Below are 13,739 nucleotides of genomic sequence, written 5' to 3' on the forward strand. Positions count from 1 at the left end.
GTGATAAACTATGTGTTAAACTATCCAGAACTTCCTTTTTTTTCTAAAAGGAATATACAAAAAATGTTTACTGGGATAAGTTTGGGTGAAGTTTATAGGGGTGAAAGTCAGGTCTACACAACTTTACCTACCTTTCAACATTCCAAAATATATTTCCACTATTTCTAGACACATAATCTAAGTTCCATTCAACCTGGTCTCTGAAACTAGCTTTCACATTTTATAGCATTTATAACCTTGGTTTAGCATATTCCCTCTCCCTTTCTCTCTTCTCAAATCTTTATTTCTCAAAACTCTTTGTATCCTTGAAGGATTTTTAAACCCCATTTCACTATTATGCTATGAAGCCCTTCTGGATTCTAATCAAATAAAATTGAAAAGCTCACCTTCTTTTCAATTCCATAGCAATTTTTTTTATCTCCCATTACCTAATGGACTCTTTGTTCACTGTTTTCTTTTGCAATCTCTCCTTTAGAACAGGTATTTTGCCAAGAAGATCTGCCAGAGGACGCATTCAACAAATGTTGAACAAATGTAATGGAGCTTGGCCGGGCGCGGTGGCTCACACCTGTAATCCCAGCACTTTGGGTGGCCGAGCCAGGCAGATCACTTGAGGTCAGAAGTTTGAGACCAACCTGGCCAACAGGGCGAAACCCCATGTCTACTGAAAATACAAAAATTAGCTGGTCATGGTGGCATGCGCCTGTAGTCCCAGCTACTCCAGAGGCTGAGACAAGAATCATTTGAATTCAGGAGGCAGATGTTGCCGTGAGCCAAGATTGTGCCACTGCACTCCAGCCTGGGTGACAGAGCAAGACTCTCTGTCTAAAAAAAACAAAAAAAGAAAAAAATGTGATGGAGCTTAACTAAACACTGCTTTAGAACACTCAGCATTAATGTAAAAGAATCACAGATATATTAGCAGCAACTACAAATCATGATGATTGTCATTGGCAAACTTTTCTGAACAAAGTAGATTATATTTATATCATCTATATGTCATATTATACAAAATTATGGAGTCCTTGACCTAACGTACCACCTTCCTTGACAGCCTCAAACACATGTAATGAAACAATTAAAGCAGCACTGTGAGGTATAAAATGCACTGCTGTGCAACACCCTCCTGCCTGACCACCTACTTATGGCTTAAAATTTCAAAGCAAAACAAAAAAGGAAAACAAAGAAATATAAATGGTCAAATCAGTTATAGCTAGAAACATGTCTACAGGTGAGAACAAGTTATTTATTTATTTACAATAAACATAAACTTCTAAGTAGATACAATAATGATAAGTATAGCAAGGACTAGCTTTATTCTAATTTCTCTTCTTGTCTGTTTGCAACCAACCTAATAAGATAATTTTTATCATAATTATGGAGTTATTTCCATTTCTAAAAATTTAAATCAATAAAAGCATATAATGTGAAATTCTCCCTAGGATGTGAATCGCTTAGAGGCAAAAATCCTACAGTATTAATCTTTGTATCACTGAGGAAGTATAGTGCCCAGTATATGAAAGTTGCTCCTTAAATGTTCTTTGTATAAATATCCCCAACTTTTAAGAAGACATCAATTATCTAAACTAAAAACAAAACCACATGTTCTTACATAGAAAAAAAGGTCTTCCAAATTTTTAAAAAGCCAATTTCTCACCATTTAAGAAAACATATGCTTGGAAATGCTTAGTCTATTATTCTGGTATTAATATCAAAAAGCACTGAAATGTATTTACCCATTATATGATTCAGATACACCAGCAAACGGCTCATTTTCACATTTGGCATAAATAAATACAAAACTCAGTGTAAGTGCAACTCCAGATGTGAACAGTGCAAACTTCATTGTGTTTTTACATGTCATTTTGAATTTTGAAACAAGGAAGCCACCTAAAATTTGACCGAGAGCAGCTCCAGGAATTAAAACAGCCCCTAATAAGAAAAAAGAATGTAGATTGTGAGAAACCATACACATATACTCACTCATACTGACAACTGGAAAACATCAAAAACAAGTGTCAATATGGTTTTAACTTATATTTATTCACCTGATATAGAAATACATGTACAAATGACTTAAAGGTCCATCAAGTAGGGAATTAGTCAAATTAACGTATTGAACATTAAGATTAATACATACTCTCTTTAGGAATTTTAGCCTTTGTCTTTCTCTAGTTCATACAAAAGATTGCCTAATGTCAGAAAATCAGAAATGTTTACCAAAATTAAGTTTAAATGTCTTTTTTTTTTTTTTTTAAAGACAAGATCTCATTCTGTCACCCAGGCTGGAGTACAATGGCGCAATCTCGGCTCGCTGCAGTCTCCACCTCCCAGGTTCAAGTGATTCTCCCACCTCAGCCTCTGAAGGACCTGGGACTACAGGTGCGTGCCACTGTGCTCGGCTAATTTTTATGTGTTTTGGTACAGACAGGGTTTCACCATGTTGGCTGGGCTGGTTTTAGTTTAAATTTCAAGGAGGGCTACCTCAAATTATACACTATCCTCATAAAAATTTAATATAGTAAAGTAAAATTTTTAGGTTAAGATAAAGAAAATGTTTTACCTCCAAGAGTAGCTGCGAAGCTGGATGTCAATCCGAATTGATTTTCTATAAATTTAGGTAAAAATGTAGCAAATCCAGTAGTAATTAAGGCTTCTGAAGAAGTTGATAGAACTAAACACATAAAGACAGCATTCTTCATCAAATTCTAAAGAAAAAAATACAGTTCCTCAAATGAATAGCTATGATTGTATTGCAAAGTACAGAATTAGAAGGTTAGCATGATGAATTAACAAAATTTTACAATCATCTGTAAAATTTCAGCATTTCCTCCAAAACAAAAATATAACTATGGATAATTAATAGAATTACACATACATGATGAGAAAATTTATATGTGGAAAACCTAGAAAATTGATAGATAATTCCTCAACATGGTGGTTATGCATTTATTGCATTCCAAGGGCTACGGAAAGAAGGTAAAAGCCTTCTTGGAAAAGTTCCCTTCCCCAGTGTTACTGTAAATCTCCACACCATAAATCTACCACCTATTTGATATTTTATTGTGTTCTGAATTCCTATGTACAGTAAAGAAAGAGTTTGAGACTATGAGCACAGATGAGAATGGTCTCTAAGTATCAAATTCATAGTATGGTTCCATGATTACACTCAGCAATTAAGAACTTTAGAAACACAGTTAAGCAACTTTAAATAGGTGTCTATATGGCTAGACCTCTCATAATCTTATTTATTGACAGAGGGGAGTATGGAGGTTAATTGTGTTAATACATTTAACCACAAAATGAAAACCAAATTATAGTTCTCAAATATTAAATGCCAAAAAATTTTTCATAAAACCAAGCAAAACACAAACACACACACACACCACACACACACAGAGTCACAAAGGAGCAAGATGGGAGCTTTAGAAGTCAGAGCCACATAGACTGACAAAAGGAGGAAAAAGTACCTAAAAACATGCAATAATTTAAAATAATTAATAATAATAAAAATAGCAATATTTTTAAAAATTGTCTTCAGATTGAAAATAATCAAATCTTGAGAAGAATTAATGAAAAAAGACATATACTTCAGCAAAACTGAGTAAATTTCCTGTAATCAAAGATAAATGAAAAAACTTACCAACATAAAGATGAAAAGAATAACTCAGAATCACACTAACATAAAACTTCTCAAATACAACACAATTAAGTAGAAAAGAGCAAACAATATCCACAGACTACTGGGATTAAAGAGGAATGATCCAAAAGTATTCACCTAGTAAAATATATTATTCAGACATTCAAGGATATCTAGGTGGTATCCTATCTAAGGAAAACCAACAAGAAAATGTTGAATTCATGGAGATTGAAATCAGAATAGAGAGATATCTCTAAGCAGGAGGACACAAGGACAAAAAAAAGTAATGGTCAGTAATGACTCTATATGGTAATGTAAATTAAAATTTATAAGATAAACTAAACAGGAATAATGAAATAGAACAGAATTACTGTAAGAGAAAATAACAGTAGTTGCAATTAAAGCATGAACAATATCAGCAAAACACAAGAATGTGCATGTATGGTGTGGAGAGTTGAAAGATGGGCTGAGTGGAGAAGTAAAAACATTTTAAGGCTTTTATTTGACAAGAAACCAAAAACAATGAAAAGCAAACAATTTCACATCTTGAAAAGGTAAAATTATAAAGTCCTTTATGAATAAAACTTTTATAACACTAAATAGAAAGAATACTTTTCTGTTGAGTACAACTTAATGGACCATAACACTTTTGTTCTTTAGCCTCGAATTCAAAGGAAGTTACCACTAACCACCTCTTTCACAAAAGAAAAATATTGTTTCAGAATTCTCAAATATATTTACAATTCAGTGATAATTGACTAATCAATTTCATAAGGAAAATGTCATGGAATAATGGGCTATTAGTGTTAACAAGGAACCACTGAATATGATATTGCCAATAAGACAACTCATGCTCTTTCAACCATTCTACCCTGCAATAGTTTTCATTTACTCAAAAGACAATAAAACTGAATCCAAAGAGTTGTTTATAAGAGCTCAAATTGTAGTAAACAAGCAAACAAAATGGTACTACGAAAAGATGGCGTGTGTGTGTGCATGTGTGGGTATGTGTTGGTGTGTGTGGGTTTATGTGGGTGTTTATATGTATGTATACATGTGTGGTTGTATTTGTACATATATATGTGTGTATATATAATATATAAACACATCTACACATATGTACATGTGAGGTGTGTGTGTGTATATGTGTGTGTGTATGAGACTGAGAGAGAGAGACAGAGAAGAATTTTATTTTACCTTTAGAGCAGCTGGAAAATCTTTAATACTTTTTCCAAATTTCACATCTGCATTACTATTACTCTGATGAGCCTGGGAAGTTTTTCCAGCTTGAATTTCTGCTGTACCTAAAAAAAAAAATATACATATACATATTTTATATATATATAATATATATAATATATATAATGTGTATATATAAACACATTATATATTATATATAATGTATATATAATGTATATATGTATTATATATATTATATATATAATATATATATAAAATATATATTATATATATATTATATATATATAAAATATATTTTATATATATATTATATATATTGTATATATATATAATATACATATAATATATATAATATACATATATAATATTTTATACATATAATATATATATATTTTATATATATTTTATATATATATTTTATATATATAATATATATATTTTATATATATAATATATATTATATATATAATATATATATAAAATATATTATATATAATATATATAATATATATTTTATATATATACAATATATATATTTTATATATATACAATATATATATTTTATATATATACAATATATATATTTTATATATATACAATATATATATATTTTATATATATACAATATATATATATTTTATATATATACAATATATATATATTTTATATATATACAATATATATATATTTTATATATATACAATATATATATATTTTATATATATAAAATATATATATATTTTATATATATATAATATATAGTAAGTAAACATGCTCTATCATTTTATTCTTCATGTAAAAAAAGTGCTTACTTTTTAACTGACACATACTTCCACTAGTATATAAATTCTATAAGAGGCTAGTTCTTCTGTTAATAAAATTGTTCAAATATGTAAATATCTATGTCTGTAATCAGGATGCCCCAAGAACCAGTATTCATTATTACTAGCTAAGGAAGTTCCAACCAGTCTAAACATTAAAATGAGACAATTTTGCTCCAATCACACATCTATGCTTTTCATTTAAAATCTCTTAACATTTTTTTCTTCCTTTCAAATGGTTCTCTTTTTGATCTTTTATATTAAAGTACTTTTGTGGCTTTTTTCCTCTGCTCTCTTAATCCTAACATGCTTGACAAATGAAATATTTGCCATCTTATTACCATGTCCCTTTGATTTTTAATAATGGTACTGCCAACAAATTTGAGAAAACAGTCAACATATGGAACTATAAATGAATGGCTCAGGGTAGAAAGAAATTAATGCGTCTACCTACTCACAGTCTGTCAGATTTTCTCTTGCCCATTTCCAAAAGTTAATAATCTATCCTGCTGCAAATAACAATGTAAACAACTAAATACCTTCAACCTAAAGAAAAATACTTCTACAGATATGTATTTTAACTACATGATTATACAGAAGCAAGAGCTCATAGAGAAAAATGAATATTCTTTCTTATTAACCTTTTCTTTTTATATAGAATGTTTAGTATTCAAGTCAGATGTGGTGGCTCATGCCTGTAATCACAGCACTTTGAGAGGCTGAGGCAGACAGATCACCTGAGGTCAGGAGTTCGAGACCAGCCTGGCCGACATGGCAAAACCCCATCTCTAATAAAAATACAAAATTAGCCGAGAGTGGTGGCACATGCCTGTAGTCCCAGCTACTCAGGAGGCTAAGTCAGGAGAATTGCTTGAACTCGGGAGGCAGAGGTTGCAGTGAGCGGAGATCGTGCCACTGCACTCCAGTCTGGGCAACAGAGGGAGACTCTGTCTCAAAAAACATAAAAGAAAGAAAGAAAATAATGTTTAATATTCACATACAGTAAAAAAAAAAAAAAAGTACGCTACAGAATGACTTCAGTGATAACTGAAAAAAAAAGTACTTGCACTTTTAACTACAAATAATTAACATGAATGATTTAAGACAGATTGAAATTAATGACTAACTGAATACAAACTAACAGTTTAAAAGATGTTGTACCTTGCATACACATAAAGCAGAATTGCAGATAAAACATAAGAAACAAATTTATTAAGTACTAAAGAGGTAAATATTCATAGTTTTATTATTAATTGGAAATTGAAAAAAACATGAATATTAAGATTGTTACCCAATATTTTCTAGAATGAAGAATATTCAAAAGTTTACATAGGCAGACAGTTGAGATTCTATAAAAGAAACAGGGTGAATCTATAGTTCTTATTAATCATATAGAAAATAACAACTGGCCTACAATTAAAATAAACCTCTCTGGTTTTAAAGAAAGCATGTTTACCTGGTAAATGTTTTGGAAAGCAAGAAAAAGGTATTATTAAAGACCAAGCAAAGATCCATGATAGAAGAAACCCAATCCACCAAGCTCCCAACCATCGCGGATCATCCTCAGTGACATCAGTGCTATATGATAGAAAAACAAGAGGTAAAAGTCAACTCTACCTTATTAATTAAAACTCAGTTAGGATAATCATATACTTTATACTTCAAGTGCATATAGTAGATTATGATTATAATATCCAACAGTTTAATGGTGCCATTGCAAAGAATCAGAAAACAGGTAGCAGACATAATTGAGAGTTATAAGAATAATGGTTTACAAAATGTTTAAAAATGGCAAATATGACACAAAAGTTTAAAATATCTAATAGTAAATATGACAAATATTTGAAAAGATATGTAGAATTTCTCAACATTCTTTTAACTTTGGCTGAATTTTCTTCTCTACTGTATTAAATTAAATATATATCACAGCAAATCACTGATCTGTGTTAAAAGTCCAGAGTGTGCTTCAATTAGAGCATTTCTTTAATGTAAAATTATTCTTAAAGCGACTATTTATTTGTCTATTTATTTCTTTGAAACAGGGTCTCAGTCTGTCACCCAGGCTGGAGTGGAATTGCATGATCATAGTTCACTGCAGCCTTGAACCCCTCGGTTCAAGTGATTCTCCCATTTTAGCCTCCCAAGTAGCTGGGACTTCAGGCACAAGCCACTCCTGGCCTCAAGTGATCCTTACACTTTGATATCCCAAAGTGCTAGGATTACAGGTATGAGCCACTGTGCGGAGCCAGGAGTCTCATATTTTAATACACTTTGGCCCTTTCCGAAAATACACTACTCCTACAACTCCTGTAATTTTCCACTGAAATTAAAATGTCCTTTCTTAAATCTCTGGGTCACTAATTCAAGAGTTCTTCTGCATGCCTTTTTATAGGCTGTGAAAGATTAACCTAGGACTAACAGTTTAGAGAACAAATCACATACCTATGACCACATTTTTGTATTCACTGCTCATGGTCATGTAGAGGATTGTGCAGTTATTATTCCCAGTGGCAAAATGAAAAAAAATATGACCTCAGTAAAGGCACAAATTTCTCCAATCAGGAAATGGAGAAGGTAACTAACTCACTGTTGAATTTTGGAGTCAAAGAGATCTACTTTAATTCATGTCTTAGCCACTTACCAACCTGTGCGTATCAACTACTTTGCAGAATACTTGAGAGGATTAAATAAGATAGCACATAAAATAAGTTAACACTCAAAACATATGGTGTCTGGTATGTAGTATAGGACAAATAAATATTATTTATTACTATCTTTCATTGTCATCATTGTTAAAATGGCATAATTGTGATCTCTGACATCATCAGAGTTACTATGGAACATTTTCTGAGAATCATAGACTCTTGAGACTCTTCAGACTATCTAGCCCCAACTAAATCTATGGAAAATACTGCTAATTTTTATTGAATTCTTATTTTTGAACAATGCATGGGGTCCTACATACTTATTTTTAAAAATTTCACCAGATGACTTTATTAAATATTGTTATTTATGAAAATATGTTATTATAATAAAAGATGTTATAGCACTGACCCAAAAGGTAATGCAGCCAAATAAGATATTATATAAGAATTCTTTGTATTCAATTTTGTTTCCTGAATAATTCCTCATGCTATACTGAGGGAAGTACTGTGAAAATGTTCTGTCTATGATGCTGGCATAATTAAAATAAAATGACTTTAAATAAAAGAAAAATAGATACTGCCTTGCCTTTCTCCCATAGCAACATCAATGTATATGGTTAGCAGTTGTCCTCCCAATACATAGCCAATAGCAGGGCCTAAGATTGACATAGCATAACCAGTTCCTAGAAGAAGAACAGAGACATTGAATACAGTCATATGTACAACTTCACTTTGCATATCTAACAGTGAAAACAAATGTTTTACTACAGAAAAATCTAAACAATTAAACATATCAAAATCACGCATATTTTCTCTAAAACAATACCATTTGAATTGATAGTCAAGTCAAAAATCCTAAAACACATAACTCAATGTAAAAGCTATTTGTAGTAATACTTAGAACAAAACCAAAAATTATAAATCCATGGAAAGTGTTGTTAACTGGCAGTAGAGGTAGTATATCTACCATTTATCCTTTACTGATAGTGATCATAGTTACACTTTACAACATCATGAAGAAAACAATGCGAGCAATGTGAAACAAGAAGCCTTTTCTACTCTGCACAACTCAGACAGAATTTTGTATTTTGCACTACAGCAGCTGACTTCAAATCTGGATGTGCTGATCAGTCTGTTTCTTAAAAGTAAGCCATTAGATTTCTTGCTCTTAGGGTAGGGACTCTCCCTATTTTTACTTGCAGTAGAATTAAATTGAGCTTATTTCTGTCTGTGAGATATTTAAAATGTTGCCATATATAACTCTGAATTTTCATAAAACAAAAGTTATTTGACCACTCATGTCTTTTTATTGTTGTTGTTGTTGTTGCTGTTTATTTAAGCTCCCAAGTATTTTGGGGAGTCAGTTGAATATAGTTTCACTTTTTTTCCCTTTTTTTAGTTGACACATAACCATTGTACAGATTTAGAGCGTACACGGTTATGTGTCAATACATCTGTACAATGTGTAATGATCAAATCATAGTAATTAGCACACCCATCACCTCATACATTTATGACTTGTTTATGTTGGGAACATTCAACATCCCCTCTTCTAGCTTTTTGAACATACACAATGAGTAATGGTTAACTATATTCAATCTACAGTGCTATATAGAACACCAGAATTTATTTCTCCTAACTGTAGTTTTCTATCCATTAACAAATCTCTCCATATCCTCCCCTTCCCATATCTTCCCCAGCCTTTAATAACCGTAATTCTATTCTCGAATTCTATGAGCTGATATTTTTTCTTTTCAGCTCCCACATACCAGTAAGAACATGCAATATTTATCTTCTGTGCCTGACTTATTTCATTTAACAGGATGTCCTCTAGGCTCACCCATGTTACTATGAATGACAGGATTCTTTTTTTTTATGGCTGAATAGTATCCTGTTGTATATGCATTTCGCATTTTCTTTATTCATCTGTTGACGAATATTTAGCTTGATTCCATCTCTTAGCTATTGTGGGAAGCGCTACAATAACATGGGGACACATGGTGGTCATCTGTATATCTTATCTTGAAAAATGGCTATATAGATTCTTTGCTTATTTTATAATTAGATTATTTGGACTTTTTGCTGTTGAGTTGTTAAAGTTCTTTATATATTCTGGAAATTAGTCCTTTGTTGGATGAACAGTCTGCAAATAATTCCTCCTGTTTTGTAGGTTGTCTCTACAATCTGATGATTGTTTCGTGTGCTGTGCAGCAACTTTTTAGCTTGATATAGCCCCATTTGTCTAATTTTGTTTTCGTTGCCTATGCTTTTGCAGTCTTAGCCATATAATCTTTGCCTGGACCAATGTACTAAAGTGTTTCCCCTATGTTTTCCTCTGGTAATTTTATAGTTTTGAGTCTTACATTTAAGTCTCTAATCCATTTTGAGTTGATTTTTGTATATGGTGTGAGATAGGGGTCTAGTTGTATTCTTCTGCATATCAATATCCAGTTATTACAGCACCATTTGTTAAAGAGTCCCCAGTGTATATCCTTGGTATCTTTAGCAAAAATCAGTTGGCCATAAATACATAGATTTATTTCTGAGTTCTCTATTCTGTTCCATTGGTCAATGTGTCTGTTTTGATACCAACACCATCCGTTTTTGATTACTAAAGCTTTGTTGTATAATTTGAAATCAGATAGTGTGATGCTTTCGGTTTTGTTCTTTGTGCTCAGGATTGTTTTGGCTATTTGGCATCTTTTCTAGTTCCATATGAATTTTAGGACTGTTTTTCCATGTCTGTGAAAAGTGACATTGGAATTTTGATAGGGATTGCATTGAATCTGTACATTGCTTTGGGTAGTATAGACAGTCATTTCAACAATATTCACTCTTTGAATCCATGAGCATGGGATGCCTTTCCATTTTTTTTCTGTTTTCAGTTTCTGTCATCAGTGTTTTGTAGTTTTCCTTTAAAGATTCTCGCCTCCTGGGTTAAATTTGTTCCTATGTATTTCTTTGTAACCATTATAAATGATATTACTTTCTTGATATATTTTTCAACTAGTTCATCATTGGTGTAAAGAAATACTGCTGATTTTTTAAATGTGACTTTGTACCCTGAAACTTCACTGAATTTATTTAATAGTTCTAAGAGTTTTTTGGTGGAGTCTTTAGATATTTTTATGTAAGACTATGTCACCTGTAGAGAGAGACAATTTGGCTTCCTCTTCTCCAATTTTGATGTCCCTTATTTCTTTCTCTTGCCTAAGTGCTCTGAATAGGACTTCCAGTACCATGTTGAATAAGAGTGATGAAAGTGGGCCTTCAGCCAGGCCTGGTGTCTCACACCTGTAATCCTAGCACTTTGGGAGGCTGAGGCGGGTGGATTATCTGAGGTCAGGAGTTCAAGACCAGTATGGCCAACGTGGTGAAACCCTGTCTCTACTAAAAATACAAAAATTAGCCAGGTGTGGTGGCAGGTGCCTGTAATCCCAGCTACTTGGGAGGCTGAGGCAGGAGAATCATTTAAACCCAGGAGGCAGAGGTTGCAATGAGCAGAGATCGCACCACTGCACTCCAGCCTGGGCGACAAGAGTGAGACTCCATCTCAAAAAAAAAAAAAAGAAAAGAAAAGAAAAGAAAAAAAACAGAAAGTGGGCTTTCTTGTGCTTCAGTTCTTAGAGGAAAGGCTTTCAGCTTTTTCTCATTCAGTATAACGTTAGCCGTGGGTTTGCCGTATACGGCCTTTACTGTGTTGATGTACGTTCCTTTTATACCTAATTTCTTAGAAGTTTTTATCATGAAGGGATATTGAGTTTCATCAAATACATTTCTACATCTACAGAGATGATCATGTGATATTTGTCCTTCATTCTGTTTATGTGATGTATCATATTTATTGATTTCCATATGACAAACTAATTCTTGCATCACTGAGATCAATTCCACTTGAACATGGTGTATTATTTTTTGATGTGCCATTGAATTCGGCTAGCTATACTTTTGTTGAGGAATTTGTATCTATGTTCATTAGGGATATTGGCTTGTAGCTCCTCTTTACATTCTGTTTTTCTCTGGTTTTGGCATCAGGGTAATACTGGTCTCAGAATAAGTTAGGAAGAATTCTCTCCTCTTCAACTATCTGGAATAGTTTGAAAAGAACTGGTGCTAAATTCTTCTTTACAAGTTTTATAGACTTCAGCAGTGAAGCCATCCAGCCCTGGGCTTTTGTTTCATAGGAGACTTTTTATTATTGATTCAATCTCATTACATGTTATTTGTCTGACCAAGTTTTCTATTTCTTCCTGGTTCAATCTTGGTAGGTTGTATGTGCCTAGGAATTTATCCATTTTCTCCAGGTTTTTCAATTTGTTGGATGTATTTGTTAGTAAGACTAACAATCCTTTGTTCTTCTGTGGTATCAGCTGTGATGCCTTCTATTTTGTTTCTGATTTCACTTATTTAGGTCTTCTCTCTTTTTTTAAGTCTAGCAAATGGCTTTATCTTTTCCAAAAAAACAATTTTCATTTCATTGATCTTCTGTAGTTTTTTTTTTTAACTCTTGTTTAGTTCTGTTATAGTCTTTATTATTTCTTTCCTTCTACTAATTTTGGGTTTGTTTGTTCTTGCTTTTCCATTTCCTTGAGGTACATCATTAGGTGGTTTATTTGAAATCTATTTTTATGATGTAGGTGTTTATTGGTATAAAATTCCCTGTTAGCATTGCTTTTGCTGTACCTCATAAGATTTGGTTTATTGTATTTCTATTTTCATGTAATTCCTTCTTAATTTCTTCATTGGCATATTGGTTGCTCAGGAGCATGATGATTAATTTTCATCTATTTGTACAGTTCTGAAAGTTCCTCATTATTGATTTCTAGTTTTATTTCACTGTAGTCAGAGAATATACCTGATATATTATTAATATTTAAAAGTTTTTTGAGACTTACTTTGTGGCTTCATATAGTCTACCCTGGAGAATGTTCCATGTGCTGAAAAGAAGAACATGTATCCTATAGCTGCTGGATAAAATGTTCCATATATACCTGTTAGGTCAATTTGGTCTATACTGAAGTTTAAGTGCAATATTATTCACTGATTTTCTGCCTAGATGATCTTCCCAGTGCTGGAAGTGGGGCATTAAAGTTCCCAACTGTTATTATATTGGGGTCCATTTCTTTAACTCTAATAATATTTGATTTATATATGTGCATGCTCGGGTGTTGGGTGCATATTCGATTATAATTGCTATATCTTCTTAGTGAATTTATTTTTGTATTCTTGGTGAATTTATAATTATAAAATGATATTCTTTGTCTCTTTCTTGTATTTTTTGACTTAGACTATTTTGTCTAATTTAAATATAGCTACTGCCACATGCTTTTGGTTTACAATTACAAGTAAATATCTTTTTTATCCCTGCACTTTCAGTCTAAGTGTGTCTTTACAGTTGAAATGAGTTTCTTCTAGGCAGCATATGGTTAGATA

The 13,739-nt window shown here is 32.1% G+C and overlaps 1 protein-coding gene across 2 annotated transcripts in view; it reads right to left on the reverse strand.

The window, feature by feature from the left end:
* The window catches only part of SLCO4C1 (solute carrier organic anion transporter family member 4C1), a 63,242-nt gene that overhangs the window by 21,464 nt on the left and 28,039 nt on the right, over nucleotides 1-13,739 (reverse strand). For both annotated transcript variants that reach the window (XM_004042316.5, XM_055387048.2), the window contains 5 exons: nucleotides 8,893-8,989; nucleotides 7,118-7,239; nucleotides 4,838-4,944; nucleotides 2,564-2,708; nucleotides 1,737-1,932 (listed from right to left, as the gene is read on the reverse strand). In XM_004042316.5, coding sequence (XP_004042364.1) covers nucleotides 1,737-1,932; nucleotides 2,564-2,708; nucleotides 4,838-4,944; nucleotides 7,118-7,239; nucleotides 8,893-8,989 — 667 coding nt within the window. The remainder of the gene's footprint in view (nucleotides 1-1,736; nucleotides 1,933-2,563; nucleotides 2,709-4,837; nucleotides 4,945-7,117; nucleotides 7,240-8,892; nucleotides 8,990-13,739) is intronic.

This window comes from Gorilla gorilla, chromosome 4 (assembly GCF_029281585.2).
Source record: "Gorilla gorilla gorilla isolate KB3781 chromosome 4, NHGRI_mGorGor1-v2.1_pri, whole genome shotgun sequence".
In the NCBI taxonomy this organism is placed as follows: Eukaryota; Metazoa; Chordata; class Mammalia; order Primates; family Hominidae; genus Gorilla; species Gorilla gorilla.